Source organism: Mustelus asterias, chromosome 24 (assembly GCF_964213995.1).
Source record: "Mustelus asterias chromosome 24, sMusAst1.hap1.1, whole genome shotgun sequence".
Taxonomy (NCBI): domain Eukaryota; kingdom Metazoa; phylum Chordata; class Chondrichthyes; order Carcharhiniformes; family Triakidae; genus Mustelus; species Mustelus asterias.
This window is the reverse complement of record NC_135824.1, coordinates 19,147,697-19,169,561: the sequence shown is the minus strand read 5'-3', so window position 1 is coordinate 19,169,561 and position 21,865 is coordinate 19,147,697. Positions and strand designations below refer to the sequence as shown.

The 21,865-nt window shown below is 46.4% G+C and overlaps 1 protein-coding gene across 2 annotated transcripts in view; it reads left to right on the top strand.

Annotated features, from left to right (window-relative positions):
* myo5aa (myosin VAa) overlaps window positions 1–21,865 on the top strand; it is a 238,552-nt gene that overhangs the window by 159,661 nt on the left and 57,026 nt on the right. For both annotated transcript variants that reach the window (XM_078241369.1, XM_078241368.1), the window contains exons 20-28: window positions 677–888; window positions 2,907–3,063; window positions 5,473–5,712; window positions 9,219–9,467; window positions 10,221–10,314; window positions 11,098–11,243; window positions 13,736–13,861; window positions 16,280–16,423; window positions 19,193–19,252. In XM_078241369.1, coding sequence (XP_078097495.1) covers window positions 677–888; window positions 2,907–3,063; window positions 5,473–5,712; window positions 9,219–9,467; window positions 10,221–10,314; window positions 11,098–11,243; window positions 13,736–13,861; window positions 16,280–16,423; window positions 19,193–19,252 — 1,428 coding nt within the window. The remainder of the gene's footprint in view (window positions 1–676; window positions 889–2,906; window positions 3,064–5,472; window positions 5,713–9,218; window positions 9,468–10,220; window positions 10,315–11,097; window positions 11,244–13,735; window positions 13,862–16,279; window positions 16,424–19,192; window positions 19,253–21,865) is intronic.

The following is a 21,865-nucleotide window of genomic DNA, read 5'->3' as shown; positions in this document are numbered from 1 at the left end:
TCTATGAGATCCCCTCTCAATGAATATAATCCTAACAGACTTGGTCTCTCTTCATATGAAAGACCTGTCATCCCAGGAAGCAGCCTGGTAAACCTTCGCTGTACTCCCTCTATGGCAAGGACATCCTTCCTCAGATAAGGACACCACCAAAATTGCACACTATACTCCATGTATTCAGTCAGGAACGGAATTGGACCTGGAATTAAAGTGCCGATTCCCAAAATAAAATAAATCTCAGAATTAATTCACAAGCAATCTTACAGGATTCAACGTTCTCAACTCCCATCCACTCAAACGGTTGAGATGTTGCTGCTGACGAATTTTTGTCATTTGGATCTGAATCTCTGGTTGGTTAAATTGGAGATTGTCACACCCAGTGCTAGATCAGAATAAGTAACTTTAAAAAAAAATATTAAAGCAAAATACTGCAATGCTGGAATCTGAAACAAAAACATAAAATGCTGCAAAATCTCAGCAGGTCTGACAGCATCTGAGGAGAGAGAATAGAGCCAACATTTCAGATTTGGATTACCCAGACTTGAAACGTTGGCTCTATGTTCCCTCCACAGATGCTGTCAGACCTGCTGAGATTTTCCAGCGTTTACTGTTTTTGGACCATTTTTAACGCGAGTACATTCTTCTCTTGGCTCTGTAATGATTTTGTGCTTGTTCATAGGACAAGGACAAATACCAGTTTGGTAAAACGAAGATTTTCTTTCGCGCTGGGCAAGTGGCTTACCTGGAGAAGCTGCGAGCAGACAAACTCCGAGCCGCCTGCATCAGAATCCAGAAGACTATCCGCAGCTGGTTACAGCGGAAGAAGTACCTGCGCATGCGGAAAGCTGCGATCACTATTCAGAGATACGTGCGGGGCTATCAAGCCAGATGGTAGGATGCCACTCAAATCTATGGATTTTCCCTTGATGCGAACCTCTATTGGTGCACCAGTGCATTGCACTGTACCTTAAAGAGGGTTGATGGGCCGTTGTGAGGCCTCACATCTGGGCAGCATGGTGGCACGGTGGTTAGCACTGCTGCCTCACAGCGCCAGGGACCCGGGTTCGATTCCGGCCTTGGGTTACTGTCTGTGTGGAGTTTGCACATTCTCCCCGTGTCTGCGCGGGTTTCCTCCGGGTGCTCCGGTTTCCTCCCACAATCTAAAGATGTGCAGATTGGGTGGATTGGCCATGCTAAATTGCCCCTTAGTGTCCAAAGGTGTGCAGGTTAGGGGGGGGAATTAGTCACAGTAAATGTGTGGGGCTGCAGGAATTGAGTGGGTGGCCTGAGGGGAGGAGGGGTCAGTGGGTGGGGTTGGGCCCGGGTAAGCTGCACTTTGAGAGATTTGGTGCAGACTTGATGGGCCAAATGGCCTCCTCCTCCTGCACTGTAGGTATTCTATTTTATGGAACTCCGTTCTCATTTGAGCTACCACTGAGAAATGGGATTAAGTTGGAGTGTGAGGGTTACCCACACGGAGCCTGGGTACTTATGAATCTAAAAGCAAAACACTGCAGATACCGGAATTCTGAAATAAAAGCAGAAAATCCTGGAAATACTCAACTGGTTTGGCAGAATCTGTATAAAGAGTGAAATTTTGAAATCAATATCCCCTTCTTTGGAACCTATCATTGTGAATCTCCTTGTTTGGAGAAGGGACCTAAAGGAATAAGGTCTGATTTCAATCTAAAATCTTTATTGATAAGGCACTCATCATGCTGTATGCTCTACAGTCTTAGGATTTTGATTTGTTGATCCATTCAGCAAGTCTGTAGTATTTTACTCATTGAGGTATAGAATAAACCCGCTCTTAACAAGTGTTAATAGAATCTACAGTGTAGAAGGAGGCCATTGAGCCTGCACTGACAACAATCCCACCCAGGCCCTATCCCCATGTATTTACCCTGCTAATCCCCCTGATACTAAGGGGTAATTTAGCATGGCCAATCAACCTAACCCACACAGGCTCCTGGTGCTGTGAGGCAGCAGTGCTAACCACTGTGCCGCCCAGTGGTCTACTTTTCTACATTTATTGGGTATTTTACAGCATTGGTGGATTTTGACATGTGAACATGGTGGTTTGACTGCCAAACGCGGAGCGCTGTCCTCCATCTCTGCACACCCCTTTTCCCAATTGACACAATGAGCATGAGAGGTTAATTCCAGAAAGATTTCTCCTTCAATAGTTCAAATATTCACAAGAGCATTGAATGCTTTATATCCATGATATTGTTAGACCAATGATGTTGTTTAAAATGTTAAAAATTGACGTCAGCTTGAGTCGGAACATTGGGACACACAGTGGTTAGCACTGCTGCTTCACAATGCCACGAACCTGTGCAGGTTAGGTTGGCCATGCTAAATTACCCTGGGTTCAATACCGGCCTTGGGTTACTGCCTGTGTGGAATTTGCACATTCTCCCCGTGTCTGTGTGGGTTTCTGGCTCTGATTTCCTCCCACAATCCAAAGATGCGCAGGTTAGGTAGATTAGCCAGTGTAAATGTGTGGGGTTACAGGGATAGGGCGGGGCAGAGTGCCTAGGTAAGATGCTCTGTCTGAGAGTCAGTGCAGACTTGATGGGCCGAATGGCCTCCTTCTGCATTGTAAGGATTCTATGATTCAAGCATACATCATGGAAGGACTGGAAGAGTGGTGCACTGTCAGAGATGTCATCTTTCAATTGAGACGTAAAACTAACTACCTCGTGGGCGGATATCAACGAGATGCCTTGCCACTTTTTAAAGAAGAGTAGTGATGTGGATAATTTAAGAACTGGCCATTATTTATCACTCCAACACCACTGGCAAAGACATTCAACATGGATCTGCTTTTTAGGGGGGTGTCTCAGGGTGCGGTTTTGCTTCTGAAAGGTTTTGGATAACCATGGTCTTTTTGAATTGTGCTCCAGCTACGCTCAGTTCCTCCGCATGACCCGAGCAGCCATCCTGATCCAGAAATACCAGCGTATGTACGTGGCCCGGCAGAAATTCCTGCGCATCCGCTCAGCAACCATTGTCATCCAGTCTTTTGTCCGAGGCTTTCGGGGAAGGCGGCAATACAAGGCGGTAAGCAAATAACATCAATCGCTCACTTCATTGTCTTCTCTCCAAACGCTTCAGAGGAATATCCAGGGACAAATGCCACGGAACATTACTTCATCGTGACAGAATAATAATAATGTGCATTTCTTTTATATGGGAATCTTGCTCTTTTGGTATTCATTGTTATAAATGGAAGTACTGTCTCAAGATAAAGGTTGTTAATGCTGGTAAATGAAACTAGATACCCCAGTGTGACATGGTTAGATGGAGTGTAAATCCCCCGATGCTCTGCCCCAGCAGAACCTCAGCCTGAACAGCCCGCAATACTCCATACAATGTTCATAGAATCATATAATGTGGAAGAGGCCCTTCGGCCCATCAAGTCTGCACCAACACATTGGAAACACCTGAGCTCCCATCTAATCCCATCTACCAGCACTTGGCCCATAGCCTTGAATGTTATGATGTGCCAAGTGCTCATCCAGGTACTTTTTAAAGGATGTGAGGCAACCCGCCTCCACCACCCTCCCAGGCAGCGCATTCCAGACCGTCACCACTCTCTGGGTAAAAAGGTTTTCCTCACATCCCCCCTAAACCTCTTGCCCCTCACCTTAAACCTATAATATCCCCTCATGACTGACCCTTCAACTAAGGGGAACAGCTGCTCCTTATCCACTCTGTCCATGTCCCACATAATCTTGTTCACCTCGATGTGTTCCAGCTTCTCCTTTCACACATCAGCCCTCCTCAGTGATCCACTCTACCTGGCACATTAGGAGGGTTGTCAGTTCGCACCAAGCCATAGAGTTATAGAGGTTTACAGCATGGAAACAGGCCCTTCGGCCCAACTTGTCCATGCTGCCCTTTTTTAAAAAATCCTTAAGCTAGTCCCAATTGCCCGCATTTGGCCCATATCCCTCTATACCCATCTTACCCATGTAACTATCTAAACGCTTCTTGAAGACAAAATTGTACCCGCCTCTACTACTACTCTGGCAGCTTGTTCCAGACACACACCATCCTTTGCGTGAAATAATTGCCCCTCTGGACCCTTTTATATCTCTCCCCTCTCACCTTAAACCTATGCCCTCTAATTTTAGACTCCCATACCTTTGGGAAAGGACATTGACTATCTAGTTGATCTATGCCCCTCATTATTTTATAGACCTCTATAAGATCACCCCTCAGTCTTCTATGCTCCAGAGAAAAAAGTCCCAGTCTATCCAGCCTCTCCTTATAACTCAAACCATCAAGTCCTGGTAGCATCCTAGTAAATCATTTCTGCACTCTTTCTAGTTTAATAATATCTTTTCTATAATAGGGTGGCCAGAACTGTACACAGTATTCCAAGTGCCCAACCTAATGTGGCAGAGCACCTTTACTGAAGGGACTGTCTCCTCAGCCACCTGAACACGGGTGCTGACGTCCAATGTCCCTCCAAGTCTGTCACTTGATTGTTTTATACCTTAGGTGGCAAGTTGCAGAATGGGATAATAAGCAACTATGATGAAGGCAGATATCTAAAAAATGAACCCTTGTGAGTACTCAGGGGACGGAAACCACTGTGCAACTTGTGCTGGGTGGTGGCAGGCAAGTTGGAGCACTCCCACAGTCAGTGCTTGGCCAACCAGTCTCCAACAAAATTAGTTTGGATTCTGCCTCATACACGCAATTATAATGAAATAATCCTAAATAAATATAATAAACTGAATGTAACTGGGGCGACACGGTGGCGCAGTGGTTAGCACTGCTGCCTCACAGCGCCAGGGACCCGGGTTCGATTCCTGGCTTGGGTCACTCTCTGTGTAGCGTCTGCATGTTCTCCTGTGGGTTTCCTCTGGGTGCTTCAGTTTCCTCCCACAATCCAAAAGACGTGCGAGTTAGGTGGATTAGCCATGCTAAATGTGCTTCTAAAATTGTGCATTGAATCTATTGAGTGAATAAGGCAACTGCATTCTCAGCTTGGCTCAGTTGCTAGTGCATCCACCTCGTGAGTTAGAGGTTGTGGGTTCAGTTGACAATTCTGCATCTCCGCAGTATCCCAATACCTCAATGCAATGCCGAGGATGAGCTACACCTTAAAGCACACCATCCTTTTAATGAAGCGGACCAAAATTTCCCTGGCACTGCTTAAATAATTTTTGGGGTCTCCAATGGTAGTCCTCATCAAATCAACATAACCAATGAGTGGCAAAATGATCAGTTATCTAATTTGCTGGGGAGGATTGGGATCTTGATTTGCACAAATTGGCTGTTATGTATCTAACATGACTGCATCTCAGAAGTAACTCAGTGGATTTAAAGAAGAATCTGTGGAGGTGATTAATATTTAGAGGTTATTTATTCCTTCAGGGACTAGTTCCATTGCCAGCACCATTTCTTATGCAGGCATGATGAAGGCTTTCCATTTAAACCCTTTTCTTTTGCAAACAGATCCTCCGGGAACAGAAAGCTATCATTCTCCAGAAGCACATGCGCGGCTGGATGGCGAAACGCAGGTACAAGAGGACCCACCACGCCATCATCTACCTGCAGTGTTGCTACCGTCGCATGATGGCAAAACGCGAGCTTAAGAAGCTGAAGATTGAAGCGAGATCTGTGGAGCATTACAAAACCCTCAACATTGGCATGGAGAACAAGATTGTACAGCTGCAATGCAAAGTCAACGACCAGGTAAACCCAAGTATTTATCCAGTACTTTGGAGGTTTCCTCTGACGGACAAATGGAGCGGAATTTTCCTCTCCCACCCACCATGGGAGTTGTAGCGGACGGGACATTGACCATGCAAAGGTCCATTGACATCAGGCGGGACTTTCCGGTCTTGGGATGAGCACGGCCGGAAAATCCCGCCCATGAAATCAGTTTCATCATCTGTACAGTAGCACTTCTCTTCAAAGCCAACTCAACAGCGGTTATACCACAGTGCCAGTCTGTATCGGTAGATTAGAAAGTGGAGTAGGCAAGGTTAGACTTACACTCTAGGCTAGTACTTGCCCTCTCTCCCATCTGCATGTGTGCTTATGCATGTCTACATCTCAATTCACCTGCTGCCGAAACTTTGAACCATGCCTTTGTTACCTCCATTGTTCCAATGCCTCCTACATTCTGTGGAGATGCCGGCGTTGGACTGGGGTAAACACAGTAAGAAGTTTAACAACACCAGGTTAAAGTCCAACAGGTTTATTTGGTAGCAAAAGCCACACAAGCTTTCGGAGCTCTAAGCCCCTTCTTCAGGTGAGTGGGAATTCTGTTCACAAACAGAGCTTATAAAGACACACTCAATTTACATGAATAATGGTTGGAATGCGAATACTTACAACTAATCAAGTCTTTAAGAAACAAAACAATGTGAATGGAGAGAGCATCAAGACAGGCTAAAAAGATGTGTATTGTCTCCAGACAAGACAGCCAGTGAAACTCTGCAGGTCCACGCAACTGTGGGAGTTACAAATAGTGTGACATGAACCCAATATCCCGGTTGAGGCCATCCTCGTGTGTGCGGAACTTGGCTATCAGTTTCTGCTCAGCGACTCTGCGCTGTCGTGTGTCGCAGCGTTCTCCAAGGCAGCCTTCGCGACACACGACAGCGCAGAGTCGCTGAGCAGAAACTGATAGCCAAGTTCCGCACACACGAGGACGGCCTCAACCGGGATATTGGGTTCATGTCACACTATTTGTAACTCCCACAGTTGCGTGGACCTGCAGAGTTTCACTGGCTGTCTTGTCTGGAGACAATACACATCTTTTTAGCCTGTCTTGATGCTCTCTCCATTCACATTGTTTTGTTTCTTAAAGACTTGATTAGTTGTAAGTATTCGCATTCCAACCATTATTCATGTAAATTGAGTCTGTGTCTTTCTAAGCTCTGTTTGTGAACAGAATTCCCACTCACCTGAAGACGGGGCTTAGAGCTCTGAAAGCTTGTGTGGCTTTTGCTACCAAATAAACCTGTTGGACTTTAACCTGGTGTTGTTAAACTTCTTCCTACATTCTACCCTCTGTAAAACTTCAGGTCATCCAAAACTCAGCTGTTTGTGTCATTACTCGCACCAGGTGCTGTTCACCCATCACCCCTGTGTTCGCTGACCTGCGTTGACTCCTGAGCAAGCAAAACCTCAATCTCATCATTCTCATTCTTGCTTTCAAATCCCTCTTGACTCTGTAATGGTTCAGGTTAGAAACTCCAAAGTGTTTTATGAAGCCCGCCTGAATCATAGGTTTTGCATCTTGAATTTGGTTAAGATAAGCATGAGATGCTTCACTTCAATTCAAAAGACCCAATAGGGAGCTTTTATCAAACAAATTTTATTTAAGAATAAAGTTAACATATATAGTAAAAAAAATTAGCAAGAACTTTTATTAATTTGCAACAAGAAACATACAATCAAGATAATGTATAACCCTTAACAACGATATCTAATGTGTTCCAATCAAACCAACCTCCATAAACAACCCTTTAAACTGGTTCAATATAGCAAAGTCTACTGCTCACATGATAAGGGTATTTGAATCCATTAGTTGAAGTCTGCAGTTCTCTGGATTCACACCAAACAGTGTGAAGCCAACATAGCTTTCCCACAGCACCAGAGAGACTCTGATCCAGCCCCCAAAAACAACAGATTTTTACCCTTCAGGAAAACAACAGGGAGAGAGGGAAAACACTTCTTTTTAGCTTGCTGCCCCTTCTAAAACTCAACTCCAACCTGCAGCTCCAAACTGAAAATGAAATCCTGTCACGTGACCTGCCCACAGTTTTTTTTTCTCCTCCCAACAATGACATCACTTAAGGCTATGAGCATGAATAAAAAAAACTCTTAAAGGTACACTAACATCACAACTCTCCCTATCTCTAATCCCCTCCAGCCCCACTCTGAGCTCCTCTAATCCTGGCCGCTGGATTTTAAACACGCCATCATGAGTGCCTGTGCCTAGGCCCAAAGCTCTGACATTCCCTCCGTAAACCTCTCTACCTACCCTTCTTTTCGCTTTAAGACAAACATTAAACCAACTCTTTGACCAAGCTTTCAATCATCTACCCTGGTATCTCCTTGCATGGTTCTGCTTCACAACGCTAAAGGCGGCACTAAGGAAGTACAAGTTGTTGTTGTACAGTGAGTTAACCTCATCAACTCGGGTGACAAAATTGGCTGCTACAGAGCTACTGCCCACCCTCCCGCAATGCTAACGCTGATCCTTGCTGGAAATGTACTGGTCGGATTCTGGGTGAAAATGGGATCAGCCTTGTCTGTGATGTCCTTCCCAATGACAGCGTCGGCGGACTGTCGAAGTTGAGGCTCATTAATGAATAATGACAATTAGAGCAAAGTTACTGGAAGTGGGGTGGGTGGGTCTTACTACCAACTCTTTTTTTTTAGTCACACGAGACTGTTAATGCATGCTTGAGAAACAAAAGAGGAGGAATTAGTTATTCTTGGGAGGTGAGTTTTGCCGGCAAGACCAGCATTTATTGCTCATCCCTAATTGCCCCTGACTCAATGACTTGTCAGGCCGTTTCAGAAGGCAGCTAAAAGTTAGCCATGTTGCTATGAGTCTGAAATTAATGTAGGCCAGAGTGGGTAAAGATGACAGATTTCTTCCCTGAAAGACAGTCGTGAATGAAATGGGTTCTTGGAACAATCCGGTAATTTGACCATTTTTAATAATGAGACTAGCATTTCACTCCTGCCACGCTCGCTCCAAAACCGGAAAATCCCGCCTGAGGTAAGCGTACCTTTGCATGGTCCCCCCTCCTCCCACCTCAATAATGATATTTAAATTCATCTCAGCCTCAGTGGGAGGATCTGAACTCCTGTTTTAAGGGCATTACTTTGGGGTGTCTGATTAAGAGTCCAGCAACATTGCCATGTGCTACTGTCCCTACAGTCTCTATATGTTAGTGAAAAGACAGCCATGGTCAATTATCTAGGCAATGATGTGTGTATAATGTATATTCTATACCTGCTTTTATATTCTCCGATCCTTTCTCTGACAGAGGTGGATATAGTGTCGATATGGAGGTGTTTTGGTTTTGCCATATTTCCATGTGTTCTGCTCAATGAGCCCATTCCCTCGCTCCACAATTCCACTCTCCAGCTAATGGAACGGTGACCCTTTAGTTCACATTGCTGTTCACTTGGCTGCTGAGCCCTCTCCTCAACCCTCCTCTCTTTTCATGTAGACTAAAGAGATGAAATCCCTCCTGGAGAAGCTGGGTAACTTGGAGACCACTTACACCAACGAGACGGAGAAGTTACGGACTGAGGTGGACCGGCTCCGTCTCAATGAAGAAAACGCCAAGGTGTCCTCCAACAAGATTACCAGCCTGTTGGAGGAGATCGTCATTCTCCGCAAGGAACTCAAGGAAACTCAGGCGCAGAAGAAACGTCTTGAAGAAGGAGCGGATAAATACAAAACGGAAACCGATCTGGTGAGAATTTCCTGCATGTGCAATTCCGGTTGTGTGAGAATTTTTCTTAAGAAAAAGCTTACTAGTTTATATATTAGTGTCACAAGTAGGCTTACGTTAACATTGCAAAGTAGTTACTGTGAAAATCCCCTAGTCACCACACTCCGGCGCCTGTTCGGGTACACTGAGGGAGAATTTAGCATGGCCATCACACCTAACCAGCACGCCTTTCGGACTGTGGGAGGAATCCAGAGCACCCGGAATCCAATCCAGCCTCCCATCCACTGATTCTGTCTACGCTTCTTGCTGCCTCGGAAAAGCAGCCAGCATGATCAAGGACCCCATGCAGACTGGGGGGACGAACGTGCAAACTCCGCACAGACAGTGACTCAAGCCGGGAATCGAACCCGGGTCCCTGGCGCTGTGAGGCAGCAGTGCTAAGCACCGTGCCACCTTGCTGCCCTACTACCTTTTTAAAAAAAAATCAAATTAGTCTTAAATGTTGAAAGGTAATCTTTTTTTCTTCATTATATAAACACAAGCAGCTCCAGTTGACCTAATTTGTTCCGAGATTACATTAGTTTCTGATGCTGCTGCTGAGTCAGTCTCCATTCTTCTGAGAGTGAGATTAAAATACTGTACTTGACAGCCCTGTGGAATGCGGCGATTACAAAATTGAATGGCGAATATGAAGGCGGTTGGTTACGTGGCACTGTATTAACTGTGACCAAAGGCAAAACAATCAAGATTGTCCTTTGCTATCCTTCCTCACAGATGGTGTCTCAGCTTAAAGAGCAGAATGCTTTACTAAAGAATGAGAAGGAGGAGCTGAATCGCCGAATCCAGGAACAGGCCAAGGAGATAACAGGTGACGCTTCCAACCCTTGCGGAGAATAACGCTCAGTCACCTTAAGCAGCGGGGCATAAAGAGTGCAGGCTGACTGGAATGGCCGCATGATCTCGAGAGGGAGGTCGGGGGGGGGGATAAAAAACATCATAAACCAATCATTCGGGAGCATAGCCCTTCACTAGGGGAAGGCGATGGCCTAGTGGTATTATCGCTAGACTATTAATCCAGAAACTCAGCTAATGTTCTGGAGACCTGGGTTCGAATCCCACCTGGTGGAATTTGACTTCAATAAAAAAAAATCTGGAATTAAGAATCTATTGATGCCCATGAAACCATTGTCAATTGTCAGAAAAACCCATCTGGTTCACTTAGGGAAGGAAATCTGCCGCCCTTACCTGGTCTGGCCTGCATGTGACTCCAGAGCCACAGCAATGTGGTTGACTCTCAACTGCCCTTGGGTAACTAGGAGTGGCCAGCCAACAACGCCCATGTCCCACAAATGAATAAAAGAAAAACCAGAAGCTCAAATTTTTTTTTTCTTTTTTAAACCCAGGAGAGAGGTTGGTGCAGTGGTAATGTCACTGGACTAGTAAATCCAGAAGCCCAGGCTGAGGGGCATGGGTTCAAATCCTACCACCGCAGCTGGGTGAATTTAAATCCGGTGAATAAGATCTGGAATTATAAATATCATCCCTGCTGACCATGTGCACGATCATTGATTGTCATAAAAAAAATCTCTCTGGTTCACCTAATGTCCTTGTGCTTCTTATCTTGTAACAATGCTGTTGTATCCCATTGCAGAATCTATGGAGAAAAGGATGGAGGAAGAGACCAAACAGCTTGAGATAGACCTTAACGATGAAAGGTCGAGGTACCAGTCTCTGCTTAATGAGTTCTGTCGACTGGAGGAACGATACGATAACCTGAAGGAGGAAATATCTTTGGTCGTAAGTATCTTGAATAAATTTTCATCCAGTGAGTTGAAATGTTGAGCGTGAGTATCCCCCTTCTCGGCTTCACTGCAGATGTCCTCTTTTTCTGGCCTCATTCCCTTTAGTCTCCCTAAATTACAACCACCCTCTTCCACAGCACGCACCCCTACATCCCAAACTCCTATGGTGTTCCCTTCTCCATTAATATACCCAAGTTGCTTCCTGGCCTCATCCCATTCCCACCACAGCAACCTCCTGAAATGAAATCACTTCTGCTTCTAAACTCAAGAGAGTATAGGCCCAATTTACCTGACCTCTGACCCTGGGTTAACCCTCTCATTCCAGGAACCAATCTGTCGATCCCCATGTAGGTTCTTGATCATCCAACACTATTTGTCCAAAGGGTCTGTCTATCCTGTAAATTTGCTGTCTATCCCAGTAGCTTGTGAAGCAGACTGGCTCTGCAGGCTCCATGTGATACCCGGTACAGCAGCCAACTCCTCCAGTGCAATCCCAGTCAGTCAGTGTTACCAGGCTTCACAGCTGTCGAAGGGGGTGCCTCACCGTTGAATGCAATCCCGTTGTCACTCTGACATTCACACCTGCACGTTCCCCACAAGTTGTCACGCGATTTGGGGTCAGGCGCACCCACTTTTCTTTTTCATTTTACCCCCTCCCTAACTTGAGGACGTTGTTCCCAACCATAGTGCCTCACTGCTGTCCCAATAGACGTCAGCTAACACAGCATGGACTGGGGATTAGGCTGGGAACTTCCTTGCTTATAATCTTAAATACTTCATTTAACGGTTGAGTCACTGGGGATTGTGCCTTTGTTAGAAACACAAATGTTTAATAGGAGGTAGGGGAGCCGGTGTCAATGGCATCCCTTGGAATAGGGTGGCAGAGGCTCACTGCCAATGATCTCCCAGCCCTCTGACCCCCTGTTAAACTCCTGAGAGCCAGTGGGTGAAGGATGAAACTAGAACCAATCTTTCCTCAGTTTAGATTTATTCACAGAGTCAAATATTAAATGTATATACCTCCTAACTCAACCCTCACTCACCCCAGTGCTAATAAATGTCTCTTCATTGAGAGTCCTTGAGACTGTGCAAAGGGGTTTTACCAGAATGGTTCCAAGAATGAAGAGTGTTAGCTGTAAGGTTAGGTTGGAGAAGCACTTGAAACACCACAGCATACAAGGCTACGGGCCAATTGCTGGAAAATGGGATTGGAGTGGATCAGCACAAACATGATGGGCTGATGGGCCTCTTTCTGCGCTGTACAACTCTACAAAGAACAAAGAAAATTGCAGCACAGGAACAGGCCCTTCGGCCCTCCAAGCCTGCGCCGACCATGCTGTCCGACTTAACTAAAACCCCCTACCCTTCCGGGGACCATATCTCTCTATTCCCATCCTATTCATGTACTTGTTAAGACGCCCCTTAAAAGTCACTACCGTATCCGCTTCCACTACCTCCCCCGGCAACGAGTTCCAGGCACCCACTACTCTCTGTGTAAAAAATCTGCCTCGTACATCTCCTTTAAACCTTGCCCCTCGCACCTTAAACTTGTGCCCCCTAGTAATTGACTCTTCCACCCTGGGAAAAAGCTTCTGACTATCCATTCTGTCCATGCCTCTCATAATCTTGTAGACTTCTATCAGGTCCCCCCTCAACCTCCGTCGCTCCAGTGAGAACAAACCAAGTTTCTCCAACCTCTCCTCATAGCTAATGCCCTCCACACCAGGCAACATCCTGGTAAATCTTTTCCGTACCCTCTCCAAAGCCTCCACATCCTTCTGGTAGTGCGGCGACCAGAATTGAACACTATATTCCAAGTGCGGCCTAACTAAGGTTCTATAAAGCTGCAAACATTCTATGGCCAGAATGTAACAGCCGTTCACGCCAGTGGGATTTTCCAATCCCGCTGCTGTGAACAAAGGTTTGGCTGGACAGAAAATTCTCCGACTTCGCTGTAGCAGGAGCGTGGTGTGAGCGGCCAGTAAAATCGCAGCCTGTGACTCTAGGGTAACACCCCGGTCAATGTCCTCCACCTACATATAGTTAACCGCCAGTGATACACAGCAGCATGATCAAAGGCATTGTTCCAAACTTTCATTTGTTCTACGATAGGATTTACAAATCCCTGTATGGATCTTGTTATTCCCTTGTTAACGCAGCGCATGTGTAAGTAACTTGCTCTTAATTTTTAATCCTGATTATGTGGGTTGACAATGTAACTAATTCCTCACTAGTGTTGGGCAGCGAATGCTAATATCACTTATTGATAGTAATTGAATTATTTTGCATACATTATTACCACACTTTAAACTGAAGAGAAAAAGACAAGTGTGGTTTGTACAAATAGCTAATATTTTATGGTAACTAACTCTGATATTGTTTCAGAGTTTGTCACTAAACTCTACACTAAAGGATAACCTTTGATTAGATTGGTTGTAGTAGACAGATTGAAGTAACTCATTGGAAGTTGTGCGCATCCGTTTCCAGAACGTTTCAAAGCCTGGGCACAGACGGACAGACTCCACGCACAGTAGTAATGAGTCGGAATACACCTACAACTCTCTGCTTTCCTCGGAGCCGGGAGAATCCGAGGATGGGACAAGAAAAATGGAGGTTGGTAACCACCCTTCATCAACTCTTTATCCAGAGAGAGAGAGAGAGAACCGGGGGTCCAGGGTGAATTCGGAGCAAAGCTGTTATATATTTAAATGGTTGCATGATTGCTTTAAGAGCTGATCACATGCTTTGATGATGATGTCATTGGAGTGTTTCACCTGCGTTTACTTTCAGTTTGTACTCTGTGCAGACAAAACCTCTGCGGAAAAATCTGTTATTGTTAGTTTGAAACTATGCGTGCAAGCCACATTCTTTTCTTTTTGTTAAAACCCACATCCCCTAATGTAGATAGGACATTATAAAAGCAAAGTTAAGACTGATATTGGACAGTTATGATGTGGAGATGCCGGCGTTGGACTGGGGTAAACACAGTAAGAAGTTTAACAACACCAGGTTAAAGTCCAACAGGTTTATTTGGTAGCAAAAGCCACACAAGCTTTCGGAGCTGCAAGCCCCTTCTTCAGGTGAGTGGCCACTCACCTGAAGAAGGGGCTTGCAGCTCCGAAAGCTTGTGTGACTTTTGTTACCAAATAAACCTGTTGGACTTTAACCTGGTGTTGTTAAACTTCTTATTGGACAGTTAGTCAGAGGACCCACGTGTGGAATTCCCTGATAATAAAAACACAGAAACCACTGGAAAAAGTCTGCAGGACTGGGCAGCATCTGTGGAAAGAGAGAAAAAGAGAGTTAACCTTGTTAGGTCTGCGATATTTTATCTGAACTGGGCAACATTAGAAATATAATAGGCTTTGAGCACGTGAGGGCGGGGAGAAGACCAAACTGGAAGGTCTGTGATCGCATGTGCAGTGGTTTGGGCAGCACGGTGGCACAGTGGTTAGCACTGCTGCCTCACAGCTCCAGGGACCCGTGTTCAATTCCAGCCTTGGGTCACTGTCTGTGTGGAGTTTGCACATTCTCCCCATGTCTCCATGGGTTTCCTTTGAGTGCTCCAGTTTCCTCCCACACTCCAAAGATGTGTGGGTTCGGTTGACTGGCCATGCTAAATTGACCCTAGTGTCGGGATTAGTAGGGTAAATATGTGGGGTTTGCGGGAATAGGGCCTGGGTCGGATTATAGTCGGTGCAGACTTGATGGGCCGAATGGCCTCCTTCTGCACTGTAGGAATTCTGATTATCCGATATCTTCATGGGTTGCTGCTCATTGTTAAGTGTAGAATGTGCAATTTCGTTCTTAGAATGGTAGTGGCAGCAAAAACCTTGCAATCATTAAAGGAACAGCTGGTCACCAATGTAGGGGCCATTTGCAGAGTCATGAAAATATTTTATTTATTAGTGTCACAGGTAGGTTAACATTAACACTGCAATGAAGTTACTGTGAAAATCCCCTAATCGTCACACTCCGGTGCCTGTTCGGGTACACTGAGGGAGAATTTAGCACGACCAATGCACCCTAACCAGCACGTCTTTTGGACTGTAGGAGGAGGAAACTCACGCAGACACAGGGAGAACGTGCAGACTCCGCACAGACAATGACCCAAGCCGGGAATCGAACCCGGATCCCTGGCGCTGTGAGGCAGTAGTGCGAACCACTGTGCCACCGTGCTGCCCATTCGTGTATAGAAAGAGGCGGTTCAGCCCGTCGAATTCATGCTGCTCTCTGTCGAGCAATCCAGTCAGTCCTGTTTCACACACAATCCTTGGAGCTGCATCAGTTGCCCACTCAGTTTCCATTTGAAATCTCCACTGGAGTCTTTCTCAGTGATTGAGTTCCAAAGGCCTCTATGTCTTTCATACTCTGACTAACCTAAAGCAAACTATTACTTGCAAAGTAACGCAGATTTGGAAGAGTAGATTAACCAGAGGAGAGACAGGGATCCGGGTTGCATTCCCGGCTTGGGTCACCGTCTGTGCGGAGTCTGCATGTTCTCCCCATATCTGCGTGGGTTTCCTCCGGGTGCTCCAGTTTCCTCTCTCAGACCGAAAGACATGCTGGTTAGGTGCATTGGCCATGCTAAATTCTCCCTCAGATTACCCAAAGAAGTGCCGGAGTGTGGCAACTAGGGGATCTTCACAGTAATTTCATTGCAGCAGCCCATGAAGAAACCGGATAACCACTGCACAGGCGATCACAGACCTTCCAGTTTGAAATGCAAGTACAGTTGTGCTAATTTAAATAGTTCTAAATGGGGGAATTAGTGAGTGGATCAAGATAATCTACTTAAGAGAGAATCAATACAAATCCTCTAACAGTCTATCTTACTTGAAGCTGAAAGTGAATTTGAAGACTTGAAGTACCAAATCCTCCCTCTATTCCTCTTCATTCACAGTTAGTAACCCAGTGAAACTCAGCATAGCATTTAATTAATGTTGTCCTTGCAGTGGCCAGAGACGGCAGAGTTTATCCAGCTCACTTACGCTTTGCGAAATGCATCAACGATTGTTCTGTTTGGAATAGGAATTCCCCGACCAGAAAGGCACTCTGGATATGTCCTTGTTCCTGAAACTGCAGAAGCGAGTGACCGAGCTGGAACAGGAGAAACAGGCACTGCAGGAGGAGCTGGATAGGAAGGAGGAACAAGTGCTAAGGAGCAAAGCAAAGGTAATGCCCCAGAGTTGGGCCGATTTGTGGTTTGAGTCAAGTTTTGTGACGGTAGTCGGTTCAAATAGTCATGTAACCATATCATCATACCATAGAATACAAGAGAAGGGATGTACTTCTGAGGCTGCATAAGGTTCTGGTCAGACCCCATTTGGAGTATTGTGATCAATTTTGGACCCCGTATCTAAGGAAGGACGTGCTGGCCTTGGAAAGAGTCCAGAGGAGGTTCACAAGAATGATCCCTGGAAAGAAGAGCTTGCCATATGAGGAATGGTTGAAGACTCTGGGTCTGTACTGTTTGGAGTTTAGAAGGATTCTAAAACTTACAGGATACTGCAAGGCCTGGATAGAGTAGACATGGAGAGGATGCCTCCACTAGTAGGAAAAATCAGAACCAGAGGGCACAAACTCAGACTAAAGGGACAATCCTTTAAAACAGAGATGAGGAGTAATTTCTTCAGCCAGAGAGTGGTGAATCTGTGGAACTCTTTGCCGCAGAAGGCTGTGGAGGCCAGATCATTGAGTGTCTTTAAGACAAAGATGGATAGGTTCTTGATTGATAAGGGGATCAGGGGTTATGGGGAAAAGGCAGGTGAATGGGGATGAGAAAAATATCAGCCATGATTGAATGGCGGAGCAGACTCGATGGGGCGAGTGGTCAAATTCTGCTCCTATGTCTTATGGTCTTATACCACTCACAAGGGGGCCATTCAGCCCAGTGTGCCTGGACTAGCTCTTTGAAAGACTGTTAAAGCATTATCCTCAGTGGTGCTTTTTTTTGGACTCCTTTAGTGCATTCCACATTGGATACACACGCAGAAACAGGGCACTGGGCTCACACAGACAGATACAATAGAATCGCATGTGGGCAATTTATTATTCCCGCGGAGGATGATTGGCACCGCTCCCTCCACCAATAAAACCGTTTCACACTCTTGGCTGCCTGTGTGTGCTTTACCCATGGAATCATCTTTTATAAGAGTAAATAGTTCTTTTTCACAGGGACAGCAGTTTGACTTTTCCCCCTTATCCCTTTCTGAAATGTCTCCCACAAACCAACGGAAGTCGGCCATTCAGCCCCTCACACCCACTCCATCATTCAGTTAGACCTTGGGTGCAATTCATCTCCACTGACCTGCCTCCGAATACATATCCAGTCATATTCTTCTCTCACAGCCTCTGTCAGCCTCAGTGTTTAAGCCTCTCGGTTGCTGTAAAGGAATCCTGCTTCTTCATAAAATACCGTTATTTCTTTGATCCAACTCCCCACACAATTCTCCCATCAACACCCAGTGCCACCTGTAGCTCCTTTATCAGTGACTTCTATCGAATAATTGACATCAAATTAGGACTTCATTGGAAGGTCTGTTAACCCATTCCTAATACTCAGTCTTGAAGTGTCATTTATCAAAGTACCCGGGGAGAAGATTCCAGATTCCCTCTTCCCTTTTGTGGCTAATGTGCTTCCTGATTTTGGGTGCCCTTGCTGTGATGTTGCAGAACGACACCTGGGGTCTGATCGAGACTTTGTACAGCTGAAGCATTGCTTCCTGTCGCTGCTGTCACTTGGCTGGAGCTCGAGCAAGGCTCCATCTGTCCAGGCTAGAGTTCAAATTGTAGTCGGGATCCGATGATGCCTTTGGATTTTGATCAGCATGTTTACAGTTACTTGCAGATTGCAGGCTGCTGCCATTGCTGTCTGCTCGATAGAGCAGGTTAATTTTAAATTAATTTATGGGATGTGGGAAGGCCAGCATTTATTGCCCATCCCTAGTGGCCCTCGAGAAGGTGGTGTTGAGCTGCCGCCTTGAACCACTGCAGTCCCGAGGTGCAGGTGCACCCACAGTGATGTTAGAGCGGAAGTTCAGGATTTTGACCCAGCAACAGTGAAGGAACTGCGATATATTTCCAAGTCAGGATGGTGAAGTGGTGGTGTTCCCAGGTATCTCCTTCTAGATCTCCTTCCAATGGTGGTGTTCCCAGGTATCTCCTTCTAGATCTCCTTCCAGGTATGTCCTTCTAGATGGTAGTGGTCATGAGTTTGGAAGGTGCTGCCTAAAGTACCTTAGTGAGCTCCTCCAGTGCTTCTTGTAGATGGTCCACATTGCTGCCAAGATGGACCAGGGTGAGATCCAGGCAAATAATGATGTGGAGATGCTGGCGTTGGACTTGGGGGGGGGGGGGGGGGGGGGGGGGGCGGGCACCGTAAGAAGTCTCACAACATCAGCTTAAAGTCCAACAGGTTTATTTGGAATCACGAGCTTTCAGAGCACTGGGTACTTGTGATGGGTTTCTTTGTGATGCAAACACCATGAGAATCGCAAGGTAAACAGTGCAGTCAAGCAACTGAACTTCCAGTGCCGAGGGTCCATGAGGGAGTATGGTTATTGAATGTGTTTGGATTTATGGATAAAGGATACTTGGCCCTTGAGGCCGAATTGGACAGGGATTTGAGGGAGGCAACAAGTTTCTGTCTGGGGTGGACTGCACGACCTTCACTGGCCACGACCCTTCCTCACGCCTGAGTATCAAATCCTGGGAGGAAACTGGGACGGGAAAAATATAGGCCGGAATTCTCCCATCCCGTCCGCCACTGGAATTTTAGCGGGCGGGCTGCGGACAAAGTGAAACCCCATTGACAGTCAGGCATGAATTTCCGGCTTTTAGACCCGGGCGGCCGGAGAATTCCACCCGTAGATTGTATCTCCTTGACAAATGGTTGTGGCAAGTTGACTCCATCTTCCTCATTTTGTTTGTGCTTCTGTGCAGGAGGCGGAGGAGCAACGAGTTAAAGCCAGGGGAGCCGAACTGGAATATGAATCGCTGAAGGTACAGCTGGCGCATGGGGCATGACCCATTCCTGTAGGTTCCTGTTGTCCGCTGGGTCAGGATCTCCAGCAGGTGGGGTGGGGGGAGGATTTTCCTGCGCTAATCCTTTGTGTTGACCAATATTTAATTTGGGATGTGCGCATCGCTGGCCAAGCTAACATTTATTGCCCATCCTTAATTGCCCTTCAGAAGGTGGTGGTGTGCCGCTGCCTTGAACCACTGCAGTCCATATAGTGCGGATACACCCACAGTGCTGTTAGGGCGGGAGCTCCAGGATTTTGACCCAGCGACAGTGAAGGAACGGTGCTATATTGCCAAGTCAGGATGGTGAGTGGAAACTAGGTATCTGCTGCCCTTGTCCTAAATGCTGAGAGTTTGGAAGGTGCTTTATGAGAATCCTGGTTCTCCCTTCTAAACCTCTTGTATTTAATCTACACCCCTGTATCCTGCTCTCTAATTTCAAAATGATTCAACTTTCTTCTCAATTCCATTGAAAAGAGGCCCAGTGGTTCAAGCCTTTATCTACATGCATAGGTTTATCGGGGTGGTACGGTGGCACAGTGGTTAGCACTGCTGCCTCACAGCGCCTGGGACCTAGGTTCAATTCCGGCCTCAGGTGACTGTGGAGTTTGCAACTTCTCCCCGTGTCTGCATGGGTTTCCTCCGGGTGCTCCGGTTTCCCTCACACAATCCAAAGATGTGTGGGTTAGGTGGATTAATATGCAGGGTTACGGGGATAGGGCGGAGGGGAGGGCCTTGGTGGGATGCTCTTTTGGAGAGTTGGTACAGACTTGAAGGGCCGAATGGCCTATTTCTGCACTGTCGGGATTCTCTGGTTCCATGGTTATTGCTTCATTGCAGGTAACAACTTAGTTATGGGTAATAAGAGTGGAGGTCTGGACCCTACCGGGTTGCTTTGCTATCACTGATTCAGCTGGCAAAGCAGAGGGTGTTCATTTCAGCCATTCTAGTATTTGATGCCAACCTGAAAGTGCTACCAATGGTGTCCAGAAACGCAATGGGATTTGGTGAAGGTTCAGTGTAAAGGTGACTAGCAGCTCCACCTAGTGGTGTAAAGCCAAATTCCACAGGTCATGTCACCCACATGCCAAGCTCCAATTTTGGGATTATAACGATGGTAAGGCTGTCAGCGTTCGCTGTCATAGCAACTGTGAAACTGAGAGCCTGCTGGTGTCCAAACAGACACTGCTGAATGCAGAAATCCCTAAAAATTGCTATCGGTGGTTCCCAGGCCTGAATTTCACAATCCCCCCTTCAGCAGGTTTGTGGGAGGGGGACATCTCAGCGACAAGGCCTAGAATGGGCTGCCCACCCGCCCCATCGAGGTCCTTCAGTGGCCAAATATCGACCACTTAAGGGCTCCCAGGATAAATTATTTAGGCTGGCAGGAGACGGTCGTTGGTATGGGGGGAAGCTCGAAAATAATCGGGTTTAGGCCTTGGATGGGAAACTGGGGATTGCAACCATCAAAGCCTCCTTGTCCCATTTTAACTTTGCGTACCCCTCCCTCCCCTACATCCCTTTAAGGTTTGGTAACTGCTGGACCACTCTCCCCAGCTTCTCCCTGCACCCCAATCCCCCCACTGTCCACCACCCAGACCTGGGATTGGGGGACAGCGTGTAGTCCCATTCCTGTCCCTCTGCCACTGTTGGGATTACAGAACTGTGGGCCAATCCAATTGGTGGGATTTGTTCCCCGAGTGAGGGGTGGAACTCCTGCCTGCGGCCAATGAATGCTAGTTGGAACGGGAAATAGCAGCGGGGCTGCAAACTCTTGAGGTAGCCTGAGGAGGAACAGGACAGGATCGCTATGTTATTGAAGTCTCCACAGATTAAAATCTTCAGCAATCACTTAATTTTGACGGGGCTTCAACTTTTACGCTGTTAGCTTCACTGTAAAACCCTTGAAAATGTTACATAAGAACATAAGAACTAGAAGCAGGAGTAGGCCATCCGGCCCCTCAAGCCTGCTCCGCCATTCAATAAGATCATGGCTGATCTTTTCATGGACTCAGCTCCACTTACCCGCCTCTCCTCTTGTTGAATGAGGTTTTTAATGGCAGATAATTCATAATTACTGCTGAACAAACTCGCTGGCACTGATAAACTAATTCTATATTTGTGGAATTTCGGATTTCTCCATTCTGATAATTCCATAGGGTTTCTTTTTGTATTTCATCTTCAAGTATCATCCTTTGTGTCTGTCCCAATTGATACGATTCTCTCTGTAAAATGGTAAAAAGTGAATAATAATCCGTGCAATTTATCATAGAATCCCTACAGTGCAGAAAGAGGCCATTCGGCCCACCGAGTCTGCACCAACTCTCTGTTAGATTATCTTACCCAGCCCCTCTCCTCCACCCTATCCTTGTAATCCCACACCTTTACCATGGCTAATCCATCTAACCTACACATCTTGGGACACTAAGAGGCAATTTAGCACGGCCAGTACCCAACCTGCACAACTTTGGAGTGTCGGAGGAAACCCACACAGACTCACAGGAACTCCACGTAGACAGTCACCTGAGGCTGGAATTGAACCTGGGTCCCTGACGCTGTGAGGCAGCAGTGCTAACCACTCTGCCACCCTAT